This window comes from Vidua macroura, chromosome 6 (genome assembly GCF_024509145.1).
Source record: "Vidua macroura isolate BioBank_ID:100142 chromosome 6, ASM2450914v1, whole genome shotgun sequence".
NCBI lineage: Eukaryota > Metazoa > Chordata > Aves > Passeriformes > Viduidae > Vidua > Vidua macroura.
The window spans coordinates 47308374-47329134 of NC_071576.1; the positions used below are offsets into that span (position 1 = coordinate 47308374).

Below are 20761 nucleotides of genomic sequence, written 5' to 3' on the forward strand. Positions count from 1 at the left end.
CCTTTAGAAAAGTCTGGCCTCAGTAATAAATTCAGGCTTTTAAATAACGCATAATCCCAGAGTATTTTCGACTGACTCATCTCCACCAATTAATTTATTCTTACAACACCTAGGCTAGACAGGGAAATTTAAGCTCCCTCACTTAAATGACTTTGGGATACTGAAGGATGTACAAAAATAAGACTGAATGCAAGATCTACAGCCTTTGATCTTAATCACAAGACTGTGTTTTTTCCCTTTGAGAACTACAACCTGGCTCCTGATCTCAAGTCACACACCATGCCCAACGCTCTCATAATAATTAAGGAATCATATTAATAAGTTGCCTACAAAGACCAACATTCTTACACTTACAAAACAAGGTAAGTGGAAATATGCAGGTGTTAACCTGCATAACAGGTAATAACCTCATAACTTCCAAAAGAGGTAATGCATTTAAAATGTGTTACTTACCTCGTAAAAGGGTAGGTATGAGCCAAAACTTCAGATACACAGTATATCTGATACAGGGAGAGAGGAAGGAAAGATTGGATACGAAATACTTATTTTCCATTCTCTAAACTATGCTAACTCTCTTCCTGACACAGCAAAAAATAAACGAACCTCCTAATTCATCCTTACAGCACTGTATTAAATAGGAACGTTTTAGCTCTCCTTTACAGATGAAAAATTGACATGTATTGACTTAACCAAACATAAAAGAGTGAAACATCCAGCAAATCAAACAGCCCATCTGGCTGAGTATTTTTAGAAGCTATGTAACAAGATGGAAAAGCAAATAACTAATGAAACAATACATGGGAGAGATGCGTATTTTAACTGGGCAGGAGCTCTGTGCAAGGGACATGCAGCCTTGACCCTCAGCCTGAGACCTGGAGCTGGGTCCAGTTGCCAGTTTCCCTTAGACCTGACTCGAGCCTCCAATTTTTAGAGTCCTGTTTCTGAAAGGAGTATAGTGATAGTTCCTTTACATCTTGCCTACCAAGATCCTTCAGCATCATTTACAGTGTGTTTCTAGGGAGGACAATGCAATGAGATCCTGACTGGGCACAAGGCCATCAAGCCACGTCATGGCAGGCAGGACAATGCCTTCAAGCCAAGTGACAGCAGAGTCACTCAGTTCTCACAAATATCTAGGTGCATAATTACAGCTTACAGGGTATTTGTACAGTCCAGGTGTTTGCCCAAACATCTTAGGGTTAACTATAAGCACTGCCCCAAGACAACTTGTCCTGTACTCCCATTAAGATCACATGTGAGTGCTACGAAATGTTATAGCACTTTTCAGGAAGAAACTGTCATTTGCAGAGAGCAAACATGGATATTGTGCAAGATGCTGTTACAATCAGGCATCCCACAATTGCTCCTAGATACCTGTGCCTCTGATAATAAGAGCCAACAACTGCATTTAACTCACTGAATGCCATTTAGCATTCTAACAAAAGTTTTCTAAACTTTTTCTAAAAGTCTCAAGAAGCAAACTGAAGTAATTTATTATAAGCAAACTCTGGGACAGTGGAGAACCTACTCAATTGGCACCACAACGTTAAAATTATTTAAGTCCAGATACAACATGAGCCATAAGAAACAACAGATTTATTAATTATATTTTTTCCTGCATTTAGACTCTAAAGACATTGAAATGGTTAGATTTGGGAAAAGGGACGACTCCTGGAAAGGTCCAGAGTGTTTGACCATACAGAAACAAAACCCAGAGGCTGTGGGCTTGAGTGTCTTGGTTGGGTTTTTTGGTGAGGTCTTGTTGTTATTTGGTTTAGTTTTTTAAGTATAGCCTCGTGGGACTGGAAGCTGCCATAGTAGAGAGAAGTCCCTTTGGAGAAGCTTCAGACTCTTATCTCTGACATGATGTGAAAGTGAAAGAAGTTGGTGGACTTATGTGGGGTGCTCATTTTCATTTCATTTTCATTTGCGAACCATTTCTTACCTCCTCCCTACTTACACACACTTGGACTCAATAGTGAGGGAAAAAACAGAATGGGAAAGTCAACCAAAGATATGTAACAGAAGTGAGAAACCAGCTTTTGAAGCAAAGCCTAAACAAACACAGACAAAGTCACTTCATCAATTGCCCCAAAAATAAAGAGCTCCAGCTTTACAGAGAAAGCAAAACCTGAAAACATTCAAATAAAATCATCAGTTGGGCAAAGTTCACTGTGGTTTTGTCAATGGCATTAACAGGGTCAGAATTAGCTGCTCTGTGTGTTGAAATACACTAACGCTATTGGAATATTCTCAATTTCGAGGATTCCAGCCAGCACTATGAAGAGCTAATCTAAATTCTGTCTCTGTGCATCACAGTAATGCAACAGCAACAACAGGAAAACACTGTATTTCAAAAGATCCACAGTTCTTCAGTACAAGCATTCTACCAAAACCTTAGCGTTCATAAAATCAAAGCAACACTGACAATAATCGAAAAAAAACCCAAAAAAAACCCAGGATAGATGTTATAGAACCCCATAGTGATTCCATAAGAAAAAGGGTTTTGCTCAACTTTTCATTTTTAAATTATTTTCCCTTATTTTAAATCGCATCCTTTTTTCCCTCCCCCATGGGTATTACATTTACACTTCAGATAACAGAATCTAAATGAAATACTTCAGTTTTGAAATGTGAAACAAGAAAATAGACGAAGTCAAATATCTCCCTATACACACTTGTGAGGCAATGGAGTTCTCCTTTGTGGAGTCTCAACAATTTTAGATTTTGCTTCAAGTGAGAAGGAAGCAGTATCCTCAAGAAATTTCCTAATGCCGGAGAAAACTGGAGGGTAGCCTCCACATGGCTATTTCCACATCTCTTTGCATCAATTAATTTTAAACAAGGATCAAGAGAAAGGTGGGCCAATTTCTAAACAGAAGTAAGGATAAATTCCAGAAAATCAAAATCTAAAGTTGATTCTTTTTAACTAACAGAATAAATGAAGTCACACAGACAAAACCACAGCCAAGTCATACTGATGAGGAGCAGCGTCCAAGGCTCAGAAGGCAGAACATGCAGGTTCCTTCAGCTGAGCAGCCTGTGAAAGCTCTAAGAGGAAATACCACATTTAACAAAATAAACTACGCTGCCAACTGTGAAATAGGACGCTTCACATTCTAGAAGAAAAACTCAAAAGACCCCAAAAGCAGTGAAGTTAAGCATCTAAATGTGCAGTTCAGTGTTAAAATACAATTGGTCTGTCTCAGAGATGGCTGTTTGCATAAGCTGTTGATTAACAAGGACTGCACTAGGAATTAGCAACTCTCTTTGTCCAGATACACCTTGTGTAAATGTCCCCAGAGAAACAGGGCAGTGTTATCACAAGGTGCCTGTCTGAAAACACCACACCTACACTGTCACTGCTCCTGTTCAAACACAGGTTATAGCCACACAGACTGACAAGCAGTCTCAGCAGACAGTGCAGGTCAGCATATTGTGAGTCCTTTAGCACTGTCTTGTTCTACAAATCCAGATCTATGAGCTCTACCTTATTCTTATATATACATATAAAAATACATATACATATATATAAATACATATGTATTTTTAGATAAATACCTGAAGACTCCAGGACAAGATAGTGGGAATCAGTGAAAGACACCTTAAAAGCTGGAACTCGCTATGCTTATTACCAAGCTTATGTGATTCATTAACAGTGCAGTGAAAACTCATTAACCACTTTTTCAACAACTTTTGTACACTAATCCTTAATAAACAGATTTAATCACTTTTTCTCAGTGTGTGAGCTTTAGTCATAGAAAATACACACTTAAACTATTAATAAATCTCTCCTCAACATCTACTATACCTGAAACATCTGGCATTTTTTCCTTCCCAATGAATACAGTTCCTACAGGCTTAGCATTTTAATGACAGTTCTTTTAAGTAATTCCAATTATCAACACCAAATTTGTTTTGTGCCTTTAGATAGCTCCAAAAGGAATTCCTAAAAAAAAAAAAAAAAATCCATCAATTGCTAACTCCTGTATGTGTCTATTGAGACACAGGCTCTGAGAGGACATGCATTCCTCTGTACCTTGCCATCTTCTGCATACTTATATTGGCCTTCAGGACTGTTACAAAAGAGCACAGAACACTACTTGAAATCCATCATGAGATAGGAAGTCATCTGCTTTATACAACTCCCAGTGTGCAGCATACATACAGACTAAGCAAAAGAGGAAATAAATTCCTGATAAAAACTATCACATGCTGTAAGAATGCCTCTTTCATTCTCTATTACCAGAGATCAAGGACTAAGAGAAAAAGGATTAATTATTATTCCCCCCACAATAAAAGGTTTCCTATAGGTCTCCCACATAGAATGAAGCTGTAGTGCAACCTAAAGCTCCCTCTGAGTGGACCCTGGTGTTAGCCTTTCCATTACACACAATAAAAAGTGTTTTCTCACCTCTGACACTGAATGAGTCCTATTTCCAAAACAGCTGTCTTGCACCATTTGTCACTTAAGAGAAAGCCCTGAACAAATGGAGAGTACACTGACCTGTAGCTAAGAAAAATGTTGCTAAGACACACAGCTTAATTGCATCTGTCAAAAATTTATTCAAGGTCACTACACCTGATGAATGATCACCACACACTTGCTGACTGCCAGACTGAACTCTTTAAGGACAACAGAAGTCTTGGAACTCACCCACCTAGAAACCTTTAAATTAAAGTCTATAAATAATAACAAATGTACTATATGGGTTGTGCTTACAGTCTTCCTCAAGTTTCACAGAAGGGTCTTATCAATTCCTCCTTCTACCCTTCAAATTTTATTGTATTATTTATTTAATATATATATCTATAAAAAATACAATATCATTTCTTGTATTACCCAAAATGAGTATCACAGTCACCTTCCACAGCTACATTTCAGCTGGAAGGGAAGCAAATTTTACTACCTTGTATTTATTTTGCTGCCTGTTCAGTTAATACTTGCAGTATGCAATCAGTTATTTCATCTGCAGAATTAGGAATAGTCAGATGCCCTCTTAGAAATAACCCATATTTCAGTGACTTCAGAATCAGCTTTCTTGTCAAAAAAAAAGGCTTCATGTTGAAAATATGGCAATTCTATGAATCTTGTAATGGTGTTGCAATGGAGGTTTGTAAACCTAGAGCTAAGAATAAGGAATACCATACATGTATTTGCCAGCTGTTCTGACTAAATGTTTTAGTCAGAATTAGAGATATACTCATTAAAGCAGAACTCCAGATGACTTCTCTAAGCATGATCTGGTTTTCCAGATACAGCCTGGTAAGCAGGATGCTACAAAAAAAGCCTATCAGAATACACTAAAGTAGCAGAAACTTCTGTTAAGATTAAATTTAAATTTCTTTCAGTTTTTTCATAATTTTCCTTCTCTCTTGAATTTCATCAATGTTTGCCTATAGTCTCTCAGAGTCTATTCACAACATGTACCTAGGCTATACAACCCCCAAATTCACCTCAGATTTCTGCCCTGTCACCCCTTCCTAGCTTAAAGGCAGGTTGTGGCTGTAAGTGCCCAGGAGTTTATGTGAAATGTAATTTCATTTCCATGAAGGTGAAGGAGTCTTTTACGTTCCACGAAATATTTTACAATGTGCAGCAATTATTCAACTCCTTTTTCAAACAGATCTTGGTCAGGCTACACTTTATTGCTGATCTGTTTTCAAGTATCCTGCTTATACAATAAACCGTTCATAGAGAGTGTTGATACAGTTTACATGCTACATAAGGCTCTAACCTGTATTTTTCGAAGTGTCCTTATATTCTTGATTGAGGAAAAATTTCTTTCCTTAATAACCAAGCAGTTCTGCTCTTCCACTGACGAAAAAAAAATCTGTGCAAGAAAGAAGTGGATTTACAGGCAGAGCTCCTTTTCTTCCACAACAGTGTTAAGACTGTTCATTTCTTCCAGAAAAAGTCACTTGATCTCTCCTTGATTGACAAGTTCCTAAAACTCATATTCTACGTACAACAGCTAAAACTTTGCTCCACAAGTTGTAATAACTGTGACTGCATGTATGGGGATCTCCAACACTAAATCAAAATCCTAATCAAAGAACTCTGCTTTGGTTCACTGCATATTACAAAGAAAAGTCACTTGACTCTTCTGCATACCAGCCTCTGGGCCAACGGAGATACTGCTGTTTACCTCCTCATAAGAAAGTCAAAAACTTGTTAAGTATTTAAGGATTGCTGCATGGCAGATGCTAAGTATTTTTAGTAGGATTTCACACCAGCAAGATTTTAATTAGGATGGTTCCTCATTTACTAGATTCCCTGATGAACTGACAGTCAGACCCTCATTTATTCACAGCTGAATACCCAAAATGTCAGCTAGGGTTGAGACATACCTGTACACAACTTCAACCCTGAAGTGTTGTGTACACCAACACTACTTGGGTATTTCTGCATACACACATACAAAGACAGCAGATCATCTCTGCTTCTCTGTGCAAGAGAGAGGAGTGACCCCACATGAGACTGACCACCATAAGGTGTTCAACCAAATTATACCATGCTCATGGCAATCCCTTGAGCTAAGTTACTTACATGAGTTTTATGGCAAAAACAGGATGTTCTACAAGTGTCAGCCAAAGAGATGGAGGCTCATTCTACTGAGAGTTTAACTACAGCAGACAAAGATGCACTTTGATTTGACAGATCTGCAGACTAAATGCATATCCAGTATAGTGGACAAGCTAGTAAAACCTCCCACAATGCTACTGCAACTTCCCAGGCTTCTTTCACCTTGCTACCAGTTATCTAGGCACTGCTGCAGCATGGATCTTGTATGGAAAACTTTACTGCTCCTCAAACTTCTCTTCAAAGTGATACTTAAACTTTAAATTTAGTTAAGCAGCTGCAGTTGTTCTCAGCTGTAGTTGTTCAATTTAGCACATCCAGTGACCCAGGAATTTCTCCCTGGAGCTCCAGGTCTAGTAGTGGTGGAATGAAATTCAGTGCAACAGTTGAAGAGTCAGGGACTGAGCTGAAAGAGAGAGACCCTCCAGGTGTCATTACACTGGTGTCACATGGAGCACTGGCATCTCTGGCCTTGGCAGCAGCTCCCCCCTCTCACACCATGCAGGCAGGCAGGTGTGAGCTGTCTATGCATCCCAACACATTGATCCCTGCTTCAGACTTATTGCTACCACAGGAGACAATGATGTAAGCACCTAAGAAGTCACTGTCTGGCACCTCTAATTTTATTACAAAGAGGCTTAGATCAAGAATGCCATCAAATTGGCTAATACAGATTCTGAACTGTGCTGCATAAACCATGAAAATGGTCACTTTATTAGTACAACCATTATTTCCAGGCAAGGCTCCTCCAGCCTCAGGAACTTGTTTCCTAGGCATTCTATAAATTTGGGGTTCTGTCTTTTGCACCACAGCTTCCCCAGGAGACACATGGCACCAAAATTGATCATGTACTACATGCTTTTAAAAGTGAAAATTCTCCTTACCAAGGCAACAGCTACCAAAAGCTTTCACAGATGCTGCTTGTGCAGGATTACTAAAACAGTTCCTGAACAATAGCCTTAATGAGGAATGGTGAGACTTAATTAAAGCATAAAATAATTAAAAGGCAATCAAGAGCAATGAGAAGTTTCTGATTATTTTCCCCTACATTTACAATGTAAGATGTGGGGGAAGGGATTGCCTAACCTCCATGGTTTTCAAATGGCTTTTAGAAAATTAAAGGCGGAAGTAAATATTAGACAAAGATGCGTAATAAAAGTTTCAACAAAGCAATCAAATTATCGGCTGATATAATAGAGATAAAAAGATACTCATTTGTCATGCAAATAAATATCCCCATCTTTTCTCATTATAAAAATATAACATAGTAAGTCTTAGGATACAAATGCATGAACACCATGCCCATTGGTCTCAAACAGAATTTTGTTCCCTTGACATTCATTTTGGTGGCCTGGGCTCACAGCATTTCTAAAATACAATTATTTCAAAGGAAATGGTAGCTGGAGCAGGAAACATTCTCTAACCTGGAAGAAACGCCTTGAAAGCAATTCAGTTTGAGATGATTGTCTTTACTGCTTTCAAGAGAAGAGGAGAATGGATTGCAGAACATTTTCAATTAAATTTTATAGCAGTAACTAAGGATAACACCTTTGCCATTACAGTGAACAAGAGTTTGAAAAATAAATTATTTCCATTTCACTACTTTAAAAAGGAAATATCTTTAAATCCTGAAAAATGGGAGGGGGTTTGATTTTGTGTGTCGACTTGGGGTGCAATTTTTAATTGTTGTTGGTTTGGTTTTGGTTTGGTTTTTTGTTGTTGTTTGTTAGGGTTTTCTTCCCTTTTAAACTAGCTTTGTTTCTACTCAAGCACTGAGCAACTGGAAACAGCAACTGATTTGTAGGAACAAGAATATGTCAGACCTTTCCAGCCACAGCAACTCAGGCTGCTTTACTCTGTGTTCTGTCCAGTGTACACATGGTAGAGCACGTGATGGTCCTTTACAGAGTGAGCATGTGGGAGGAGGGTGCAGGACATCCTAACTGCTCTCACTCCCAGGCTCCATCACTGACTAGTACCTTGCAAACATAACAAAGATTTAAAAGCCTGAATTATGTCATGTTTGCATTTTCTTGTGATTCACTCAGACAGCAAACTTCTCAAGACAACCAGTAGCTCTTTCTTCCTTTCTTCACAGCATCATGCACCAACCAGTGCAGAACATGATTTGTTTAACGCAATGCTACTTCAATATAAACAATAAAACACATGATCTTCAAAACTAAATCTGTGGCAGGGGGAGGTAAAGATAGAAGAAGAAAAAATATGTTTATCCAGTTTATGAAATTTACTATTTTTCTCAAACTCATGCTGGCTTTGTATACAAGTACCAAAGAAATACCAACAGGCAAAACATGGAGTTATGAAAGTGTTTACATTCTTCAGGTTAAAAATCCAGGTGCTCATTCAATGCAAAACCAGAGAAGGAAAACCAACCTGAGAATAAGCTGCAAAATACTTCAACTGAGCCCCTTCCTCTTTATCACTACTGGCACCCTTTTGCCACAATCCTTTTCCTGCTAGCCCAAGAAAACATTGATCACAAGTCAACCCTGGCATCACCATACCCTTTTCACTCTTCTGTAACTTGTCCTCCTGGAGGGAATGTGTCCATCAGGATCATCACCTCTCCAGAGGGAGGAGCTGGCATGCAGAATATGGAAAGCAGTTCCCACACCATGCCCCTCAATAGCTCCAACCCTGGACAACACCCTGCTAAGGGTAATTATTTAGAAAGCCAAAACCCGCAGAACAACAGTTGCACGTACTGCCATCTCTTGCATCTAAACTTATCCCTATCACCACATTTTACAGAGACTCCATGGCAAAACCTGTCCCAGCATACTTGCTATTTGGGGCCCAGGACATAATTCTTAGAGTAAGAAGCTCGAACTGGTCTTGAAGTCAGCTTTAAAATGGGTATCGAGTGACAACTAGTGGAGATTTTCCTCAGTGCATTGCCGTGGATTTTTCTGCACGATGTAATCTGCACCAAGATCCCTTTTCACTGAAATAACACTGATGCAATCCAATTACAGAGAAAAGCTTTCCAGGAAAAATGTGCATGCCTGTGTGAAGACAAGGGGAATGGAATGTGCTCCTGTGACTCTAGGCTTTTCAGATACACAGATTCACACACAAACACAAGAAACAAGCCCCACAGGAACATGGAAGTGAAGATGGTAGGAGTCAGAAGCTTAGAGAAGGTAGTATTACCTTCCTCTCCGTACATCCTTAACAGGGATACATCCTTAATATCTCCCTTCCTTAAAGAGCTCCAGCTGACTGTTAGAAGCTTATGGTTCCTCAGCTAGAGGCTGGGGTTGATCTATTCTGTTTTACAGCCCATGACTCTCTCCAGTTTGTGTATGCTTTTATACTCAACAACACGATGTAGCAATAAGTTCCACAGTTCTGTTCCATGTCGCAGGAAAATATATTTTCATTTACTTAATATCTACTACTCGTTTAATTGGATAGTTTCTTTGCCTTATTTATGGCAAGGTGAACATTCATTCCCCAATTTATCTTCTCTTTTTCCTTCATGATTTCATTAGCCTCTTCCTGCGACCTCTAATTTACCTCTTTTCCAGGCTGACGAGTCTAGTAATAGATGAATTCACACACAGCAGAAAAAAAATCTTTCATTTTATTTGCCTCTTTAATCACCCCTGAACACGGTGCTTACTCTTCCAAAGACTTACTAGGAGCAATTTTTCCAAGGCAGCATTAGTTGAGGTATGACTCATCATTACTACCTTCACATACTTTGTGGGGTTTTTGATAGGGAAGATGGTTATTTTCTTTTTACATGCAATACTTTGTATTCAGGGGTGATTCATTTTAACTGTGTGGCCACTCAGTATTCAAAGTAACTACAACACTTCAAAATGCTTTAAAATCTGGCTACTGTAATTTTTTTAATAACACCATTGTGATTTATTAGTATCAGGCCCTAGACAGCTCTAACACAGCCATCAAAAACATTAGGAAAATAATCCTCCCACACAAATAGCTAAACTAGGGGGGAAAAAATTGCAACAAGATCTTTGAGGAAGTTCTGGGAATTTACCCTGCTAAGGTTTCCTGTCCAAAGCGCCATGGTCCTGGTGCACTGACACCAAGAAAACAATGGCTGATGATGTTATAACAACTTCTAAATTTGGCAAAAGGGGGTGGGGGGGGGAGAGGGGGAGAGAAAGAACAGGGGAGGGGGGAAGTGCCAACTGTAAAGTTTTTCAAGAATCTTCAATTAACATTATTCACTGCTTGTCACAGAAAGCCGAATCTTTAAAATGCTTTACATCATAAGTATAAGAATACAGAGAAAACTGTAGAAGTGTCAATTGTTACTATTATGGTAAGTCTCCTCTTGAGCATAAGTGCCCTGTCATTAAAAAAAAAAAAAAAAAAAAAAAGACAAACTAAGTTTCTGCTCCTCCTGACTGCAGAAGAAAGCCTGGTACTAAGAAGCCTAAATATTCATAAAGCAGAAGGCAAATTAAAAACAAAACTAACCTCATGATTTAAAAAATATCTCCAGCTTCTGAAGATATGACTCATCATATAACTGCTTGTGGATTGGCTGCATCATTACAATGAGAGTAGCAAATGTGTCAATTAATTTATTAATATTTGCAGTTTCAATTTTCATGGCTGATAGAGAGATATGAAATACTGAACAAGGAAACAGTTTAATCTCTCTCCAGAACACTTCATGTTTTTAAATCATCTCTCCATTCAATCAACACACTGAACGCAGCCAGCTCAATCCATGAACGCAATAAATTAATGTGGGCTACAGATAAAATTCAGATTCTGCAGAAACTGAGTGCTTGTGTTCAAAACAGGAGCAAGGACTTTGCAATCTTTGCAAAGCACATGTCACTGCCTCTCAGTTCTATGTTTCCTTTAGTCTAGCTGCTTGGTTCCTCAGGCTCACCAGGCTACAGTCTATCCCCATGAACACTTACTTAACCAAATGCCTTAACTGTGACATCCGTGAACCATCCTGATACAAATCCTGCTCCCCTAATCTTCCTTCCAGCTGTCAGGGAAGACTGAGTTGATGATCTTTGTTTAGCTAGATGCACATCCAAAGCACCCACTCACCTCCACAGAGGAGGTCCAACTGCCTGTCCAGTGCCACATGAGATGAAAAAAAGCCACAAAACACCAAGGAGTAAGATAAAAAGTGACATCCATATAGGCAAGAATAGAAACCACTGGTAAAAATGGGGATAGAAAAGCCAAACATACACAAAAAGAAGCTGCAAAAATATCAGTGGGACAAAAGGTAAAGAGGAGCACAGTGAAAACTCACTATAGCAACTAGGGATCAACAAGGAAGGACCATAAGAGATGAGCAAGATAAGTGAAGTACAGAGTGCCATGTCATCCCTTCACAAACATAGTATAGGGGGAGCATTGATGTAGATTAAGGGCAGCCACACTCATCCACTTACACCCTGGCTGAGAGGAACATGTGAAACCCACGGGCACATCAGGGCTGTATTACAGTGGCTTTGTCCCCAAGGCATAGCTAATGCTGAAGCACTTATTAGCATCAGGCTGCTAAAATATAAAGTGATCACTGCACAGGTGAAAAAAAGGAAGGCTCCTGAGAATACATCTCACCTAGGAAAAAAATGATCCTTATCTCATCAAGCAAAGTAAACAGAGCAGCACAGATTCACCGAGAACTACAGGTAATTAGAGGTACAGTCAAAACCTATAGAAAAAAATCAATGAAAGATTCACAGTCCCATGCAGATTCTCAATCAGACCCTTAATTGTGATGCACATATATCAATAATAGAGCTGCACGTAGCACTTGGCCACACAAAAAGGAAATATTTCCCAGGTTAGAACAGAATTACAGTCAGCTAAGGAAAAAGAATTAGAAGCATACTCTAGCTCCTCTGGGAGAGTGCAACCATTGGGAGAGGGTACAATACACAGTGTCTTATAAACAAAAATTAAAAAAAAAATCCGTGTGAAGCCATACATGAGAAACAGAAAGATTCAACACTGGGCACTTCATTCAATAATTCTATTTTAGTCTCTTTATATATACAAACAACTGGGGCAAATAAAATACAATGAGACAAAAAGCCCATAAAACTGTCTACCAAGGGAGTGGAATGGAGAAAAATTCTCTTTTGGTGGGGTGCTTTGGTTGCTGTTAGTACTGAACCTACAGCCAGCACTATTTCTCTCATTGATTAAGGAATATGCGCTCCCTCTTTAGCAAAATACAAATTTCACTGTGCTTTTCCATGGCAAGAAAGGACAGACCTTAAACAAGCTTATAGTGAGCAGCATTGTACTAGTGAAGGAATTGTTGGGCATTCCTGCCTATTTTGCTAAGCACCCAGTGGACACAGATTTACTGGACATTGTCCCTGCCCTAAAGGACTTGTCCTGGGGGAATTCACAGAGCTGTGAGGGACACATGTGAAGGAGCCTGTCAGGATGGCATCACCCCCCAGCTCAAAGCTCCTTAGGAAGGCACCCCTTACTTAAGGCTGAGGAGCACTGCACAGAGGCAGCCTTGCCTCTACTGGAGGAGCTGGAGCAGAGTGGCTCAGCAGGGACCAGGCCAGCCCCAGCAGGCAGTGCTCCTCCTCCTTCCACAGCCCAATCCTCCCTGGGCAGCAACAGAGAACTGACACGGGCGAAGAAAGGGGGACACAGGCAGTTCTGTCACTCAGCAGCTTCTCCCTTGAGCTTTGCAGGTACTCCCCATGCAGCAGCTGTCTCACCATCTCCCAGCTTCCTGCTGGCACAGGAGAGTGCTATGGGAGGACTGAGAATGAGAAAAGTTGTCAGTTTTGGTGACCTTTAAGTAGAGCTCCTCTTGCCAGATGTGACACAGAAGAAAACATGAAGGAGGTTTTTCAGAACTGCATGACAAATGAGGACTCAAGGCTGACAGAGCAGATGGGGGTGATGTCTCAGTGCTGCACAGGACAAGATACATGGGACAGGGGTAGGCTATGAAGAGCTGACAACAAAGATGAGTGTTTTGCACTTGGGTGGTGGAAAAGGAAGCCCTGTGAATTGGCAGAAAAAATGTTCAAAGTAATAAGCCAGAAACAGTATTTGTAACCAAATTTATGGAACAGGGAGAAAACATACAGCTCTAACAGACAATGAACTGTCTCAGGAGCCACAGAGGCCAGAATGAACTGCACAACCAGACATTTTGCAGACCACTGTTGTAGAACTGTGCCCTGGCACCTTAATGCTGGCAGTCCTGGAAGGACTGCATTTTAAGTACTGCCTGAGCTCGCAATCAGCCAGCCACAATGGACCAGAAGGGCACAGCTGCCTTCCTGGCAGTCAGTGACAGCATTTAAGTTGTTGGCCCTCCCAGGCACAGAAATGAAATCAACCTACTTTCATCTAATTTGCAACAATAGAGCCTGGTCCTCAAAACTCATGTTCTGGCCACTATTCCCCTACACTACACATTTGTTTCTCAAGCCACCCAGGGCTGCACAGGGTGAGGCTTAGAAATTAGTCCATCCAGCTCTACAGATTCTTTGGTTAGAATGAGACACAGCTCAGAAAGCCTGAGAACAGAAGACCAGAAGTATCTTTTCTGCAGTTTCTTGTGAGGTAACTACTGTATCTTGACATCCTTTCATCCAGCAGAACTACAGAGTGCATGGCAGTCCTGCTACCAATCCTATTCCAGAACCCTAGCACAAAGACCTTATACACTGGTCCCAAAACCAAGCTCAGAAGCTCAGCTCTTTGCTGGCCATAATGTGTAAGTACATCATACTGCTTCACTACAAATCTGCAGCCAAACGAAAATACTCAAAACAGAGAATGAATATATTCTAACAGAAAAACAACTTGTAGCTTATGCCACACCTAATGTAGTTCTGTTTTCTATTTCATGCAATCCCACTGCAGAACTGCTGATTTCCACAGTAGTCCCAGACCCTGAAATGCAACACAGAAGTGACTGGTCAGGGTGTCAGATCCACCAGCAGATTCCAGTAAATGAAGAAGGTTACAGTGTGCATGCTGACACAGTTGTTTTTCACATGTTCCCTCAAACGGCTGCAGCCACAGAATTAAGCTATGGACATTCTAAGGACTCTTACAGCTGGACAGACCAGGAATTTGTTACCACAGTTCTGCCCACAACAAGCCCAAACTCAAAGGCAGACAGAGACCAAATTTCCCTCATGAAAAGGCTTTGTCTAAATACCATGCCACGATGCCACATTAGGAAAGATGCAGACCACAAATGCAGTAAGTCACATGCAGAAGTTATTAATCCATTATTGGTATTCAAGATTATTGCTGAAAAAACATTTATCCTAATAAACACAAGGTACACCAGCTAACTCCACAGAGACTCATCAAAACCCCTTAAATACATATACAGAATGAGTGAAAAAAGCAGTAAGCATAAGGGTGGAGTGGGAAATAAACAAAACCCCATTGTCTGTACTCAAAAAATGTAAATGCTAGGGTGGATATTTTGCTTCCAGACAAAAATCAGCCATCATATCAATTCATGTTGGTTTTGATTTACAGTATGATGCTGAGACAAGACATTATCAGTCACTTGGTAAAAAAACTTGTACAGACAAATACAGACTAAATACTGGGATTAAAATCAGTCTCAGCAATTGGAAAAGATGAATTTTGTGAGTAGCAAGAAGATGGCAGCTTTCTTCCTTCCAAGAATTTGGATAAATTTTAACCCTAAGCTCTCAATTTCCTAGCTCTTTAGCAGCCAGCTTTTTGTAACTGGCATAGCCAACTGCAAGTTTCCTCCACAAGCACCCTGGGAATAGACATTGCAAGCTCCTGCACTTTACCTGGAAAGGACATTGAAACTCTGAAACAAATATAGAGGTTTATCTCCAGTGTTTAATTTAAGTGGACTTGAAAGAAAAGGAACTTCAATCTGAAAGAAATTTTGCAAGTCTGAAAGAACTACATGGATCTCATATTTGGAATGTTTTTTGTTTTAGTATTCCTTCAGCCACCACTGATGCTTTCAAGAAGTGTCTGCTCTTTGTGCTCTTTTTACTGACTGCATGATGAAAAAAAAATTCACAAGCCAAATAAATATTTGTTTTCTCTTACAAGTCATCTTTAGATTACAATAGATCCTGACATCAGGACAAGGAGTTCATTTTAAAGTTTAAATTAATTCATCACTCAGCTAGGATCTAAGCTGTACCAAGAATAAGTGTGCTTCAAAAATACACAGTTGCCAAGTCTTTACAGAGCCATTTGAAACATCTAATGTAATCACAGGATTGTAGTTTGCTTCCATTAGAAAGGCTCTTACATTTATATTACTCGCTGGGAATTGTCCTGCACTACAGAAAACCACTGAGTACTCAGATTATTGGTTTCACTATATTTGAGCTGCAGACTGACGTTTGACTATGTGCTTGAGCAGAAAACTGTGTGTGACAGCTCTGTACCCTGACATAAAGCAATAATTACCCTGTGATGAGAGTCCCAACTGAGAGCATGTTCCTGCTGATTTAGAAACAAATCCTCAGGATAAATCCCTTGCATCTTTACAAAGCCAGACTGGGAGGTAAAAAGATGATGTGGTATTCTATTGATTGTGCAATAGAAGAACTGAAGCAGGCAGTTTTGATATACAAAGTCACATAGGCACCTAACCCTCTCAAGATCAGTGGGAGTTAGAGATCTATAGGATTTTTGCAGATTTGGCCACAATAGATATGTCTATAGTCACACCAATGAGATTTACATTCTCCTGGGCAGTTTGGGATCACCCTCTAGCCTCAGTCCTGAATCCCTAACTCAGCCTCTGGCTCCAGCCCTAAGAAACCAGCTGGCTCTGAAGGCTGAGAAGCTCCACTGGGACAGGAGGGCAGGCTCATGCTATGGCTCTGCCCCTCTCTGCAGCAGGGACAACTACCCAGCCCCTGGCTTCCAGGTGATATGCGTGCTTAATTGCCGAAAATCTGTGTCAGGGCCTTGAACCCTTGCCTTGGAGCTTACATGCTCTCTTCCCATACACATTTTGGAGAGCAGCAGGGCACTCTCCTCTTGTTAAACAGTTCGCAGAAACCTAGTTACTTCCTTACTCTGAAGGGAGAGGTAGAATAGCTCTAGGTAAGGATTAGGAATACAGACAGACTAATGCTGGAAAAATCTGCCCTGTTGTTATCCCTTTTTACATCAGCTCTCCCAACTTTCTCCATTTCATCTAATACCTGACACTTCACTAAGCACCTAAGCTTCTCAAGAGAGATCATTATACAATAGTCACACTTTTATTAGAGGCTGTTTTATTTTAAATTTTTGGCTTCTGTGTTTGTAAAGAAAAATTAAGTGTGACCTTCAGTAGAGTTTAATACAAGATACCCTGAGAAAGCAGCATATTGTGACTATGTGATGCCTAAAATGTCAGATTTGGGGATGCTCAGGGACCCACAAGAAAGGGACAGAGGGCATCAATCTCAGAGGTATCTACAAACTAAATCATGCACATAAGAGATCACAAAAGGAAGAATTCAAATCATTGGGCCATTTTAAGAGGGCTTCTGTTTGGGTACTTTGTGAGCATGCAGTCAATCAGCCTTGCTGATTTACTGTACCTTATTCATGAAAGCTGGCTCAATGCATTACAAACCAGATTGAAGCAGATACCATGACATTCAAGATGGCACTCCCAAGAAAAGGCTCCAGGGCACAGGTTTAGGTCTTCTAGGGACATATCCAAAAGAGAGAAGAAGTGCAGGCAAGTACTTGAACAAACACAGTGCTCCTATCTATGTAGCTGCAGCCTTCCTGGCCATCAAGTTCTTGTGACATTGCAGAAGATCAATGAAAACATTAAGTTTAGGATTTAAAAAGTCATCATAGCAATTATGACAGCATTCTGATAGTAAATGCAAACACCATTCAAAAAATTCAGGAAAATTCTCACAGCAATGTTAAAAATAGCATATGCACCATGTGGATATGCTAATGTGCTGTCTTTCAGCCTTGCACACTGGGCTAGGGAATGGCAGGGCTATTTTGTTTTGTGGGTTTTAAGGATAATTATGACCTTAAAAATAATAATTCTTGCTCACTTACTCTCCAGAGTTCACACTCATGATTTGCTGCCCCTTACAGGGAAGAAAATATTTCTTTGTCCTCAGAATGTTAGCAATGTCATTTCAAGTAGTAAAGTGTTCTGCTACCAGTGAAAGGTGCCACCTCCACAGCCCCACTAACTGAAATCCTCTCTCCTGCAGCTTCAGTCCAGCCATGGTAACACACTACCCTTCAGCTGCTTTTTGGCATCACCACTGATTTGGCTCCTTTTAAGGGCCATTAAACTGCTGACCTCTCCCTCCAGATGACCCAGTGTGGCTGTGCCAGCTGTGCCAACCAGCTGGCCCTGGCATCACAGTGCTGCATTTCAGCTACTTAAGAGCTAGGACATGGCAGAATTGGACAGCAATGCCATATTAACAAGAAGAAAGAGTGACTTTTAAGGCTGAAAATCAGGATAGATGCATGAGTTTCTCTTGAAAGCATGCTGTCACTGAACAATAAAACACAGCACAGGGATGGGGTGATTTAATACTGCAGCATTTAACTCTGTTGCTGCTAGAGATGTTCCTCTTCCAGTCTGGCAGAGCAGAGTACAAAGACATGACAATCTCCACACTGACAAAGTGTGCTGAGGGGCACCCTGGACTCCCACTATGCACCGAGTTGCTGTGAAACCTCCCCTAAATCTCCTCACCTGCATGCCCTCGTCTGTGCTACTCAAAACATCTCTGCACTGCATTCAGCTCTGGTTTGATTGAATGACAAAAGCACAGTTTTGACAGCAGAAGCTATTGGAGTGGATTTTGCAGCAGACCACCAAACAACAGGTAGCAGTAATTTCAGGAAAGTACCACTTTAGTCTTCATACTGGCCAGGTACTCAATATTTAGACTATGTGGCTGGTCTTTGATTGCTCTTATTCAACAAAGCTCTGAAGAACAAGTACTGCATTACTTTGCCTCACTGAAGTTTCAGCCTAAAGTCCTCCGTACCTGTAAGAGCAGTGGTTTGATTTGAGTCCCATCCCTGAAGCCAAGATTCATCATTTTCAGCAAAAAGAAGGGACAGTATATTTGTTCAGTGCTAAAGCCCCTGGGACTCAGAAGACAAGATGAAATGGAAATTTTCTTCTGTTTTTTTTTTTTTTGTTTTTTTTGTTTTTTTTTTTTTTTTTTTACAGGTTTCTATGGCCAGTATGGTCCAGATGAGACAAGATGGGTTCTTAAGAGGAGAGGTCCCCTGGTACAGAGCACAGACTGAATGTTGCCAAGATGGTACATGCCAGTCATTAGGATGCTAATTGGCCCTGACAGGGCTCTGGTGACTGAAGTGAACATCCACACTGTCACTACCTGGAAGCATTGCTGCAGGGAACAGCTCCAAGGAGCCTAAAGGAAAGTGGGTGTGAGGAGGTAGAGAGATGAGGGATGTTTATAGCTCTCTGCAGCTGTCTGCATCACATATTTAAACAAGGGGGGAAATAATTCTGTCTTTCTACACTGCGCTGGTAAAAAATGCCACTAAAAATCACTTTGGGTAATTTACATTTAAATGGAATTTGCACACAAAGTAGATTATTTTGCTGGTCATGTTTACAGTTCCTTTCCTGCTCCCCTTTCCCAGGACTCCATGACTCTTGTCTCCTGCACCATCTTTTCTTTCTGTCTCCCAACTGATCCAATTAAAACACCAAAAATAAATTAACTTGTCAGATTTCCCCACCACCAACTCTCTCCAACTGCTCTATTCCTGTCAGAGCTTTACCGCATCTTGAAAAATTCTGGTGTGTTGATTGTTTTTGTTTATTTGCCTAGGTGGCCAGATTTGTCATCTATGAACTAGGTTTACAGCACTTTTAAAGCAGAAAATCAAAAGTTTCTGAACAGCTTATGGGTGACCATTACCAGTTTTGATTGGATAACATTTCTGTAAGGCTGGGAGAGCACCAAAAGGAAGGTACAAAACTGAGACTAGATTATCTGCAAATTATAGAGCAGCCTGAGAGTTATTAAAATTTGGATTGCCCAAAAATAAATGTTACTTGAAGGTGTGTTTTGGACTTCATTGCAAATAACCAACAACACTGACTGAACCAGTGACTAGGTGGCCTAAATGTGACAAGTTAACTGTATCTTTTAAGAGACCAGTTGTGAACAAGACAACTCTGCTAGTGAGATGCCGGAACAGACGCTTAAAACACTGGTCTGCAACCCTGAATCACAGGTCTGCATTTCAGGCCCTGTGCATGTCAGATGAAACCAGAGAAGCTACAACCACATTTAACCTATGACAAAAGGAAGGGTGATCTGGAATAATATTCCCAAACAAATAAAAAAGTTTTTTTCCTTACAGCCACAATCAGCTGTCAACTTTTCTTAATCCCTCTCTACCAGAATACCTTGGCAACCCAAAGAATTATCTCCCTAGAACTTCAGGGGATCCCAACCAGAACCAAAGTAGCTGGTGAGATCCCCTCTCCACACCAGAAAACTTCCCAGGTATTGCTGCACAGCCTATTATGCCCCATATATGTCAGTTCTGTGGTCCAAAAATCTGCTGTGGATGAGAAGATCCTGGCAGAAATAATTTGAGAGCTTCAACATGTGAAGATGATGTTAAATATTTGCAAAGCAGGTAAATCATCCCTCCTCCCTTGCATGCCATGAGAATTTCAAGCCTTCTAAAACATGCATGCAATGAGATTGTGTCAAGGCTGTATGACTACAGTGAGGAGGGGAGGGAAGAGGAGAAAAGTTATGTGAAAACAAGCTTCAGTTACTGGAACTCCTTCAGTGTCTCCTAAAATAACAGTAAAACAGAAGAATGACACAGGGAAAGAAAATAAAGGGGGGGGGGGGTGAGGTACAGGATGCAAAGCTCCACATGCTGGGTTTTGTATTGGCATTGGAAGAATAAATTTTCTTCCTGACACAGTTTGCAGGGCAAGCAGAAAAAGAATGGTGGGGAAGAGACACAGAGGTGCAAAGCAGCTGGGATTTCCTTTCCTCTGGCATGAGCTGGGGGAATGGAACCCCACTGTCACCCTCTCTGCTCACCTAAACCGTTGCCAGCAAGCCTGAGCACAACTCCTCCCAGATGGACCAGACACAGCCAGAAGGGTCCTGTGGAGCCACAGAATTTGTGCCTCTCTGC

The 20761-nt window shown here is 40.5% G+C and overlaps 1 protein-coding gene across 25 annotated transcripts in view; it reads right to left on the minus strand.

Moving 5' to 3' along the window:
• TSPAN4 (tetraspanin 4) overlaps positions 1–20761 on the minus strand; it is a 413364-nt gene that overhangs the window by 315657 nt on the left and 76946 nt on the right. For 3 of the 25 annotated variants that reach the window (XM_053981268.1, XM_053981260.1, XM_053981262.1), the window contains one exon: positions 3812–3949. The exons of 20 other annotated variants lie outside the window; for them this stretch is intronic. In XM_053981268.1, the coding sequence (XP_053837243.1) occupies positions 3812–3827 (16 nt within the window). In that variant the 5' untranslated portion in view covers positions 3828–3949. Of the gene's footprint in view, positions 1–463; positions 501–3811; positions 3950–4414; positions 4483–5738; positions 5797–20761 lie in introns of those variants that run through there. 2 more of the 25 variants (XM_053981261.1, XR_008437700.1) reach the window with 2 other exon arrangements.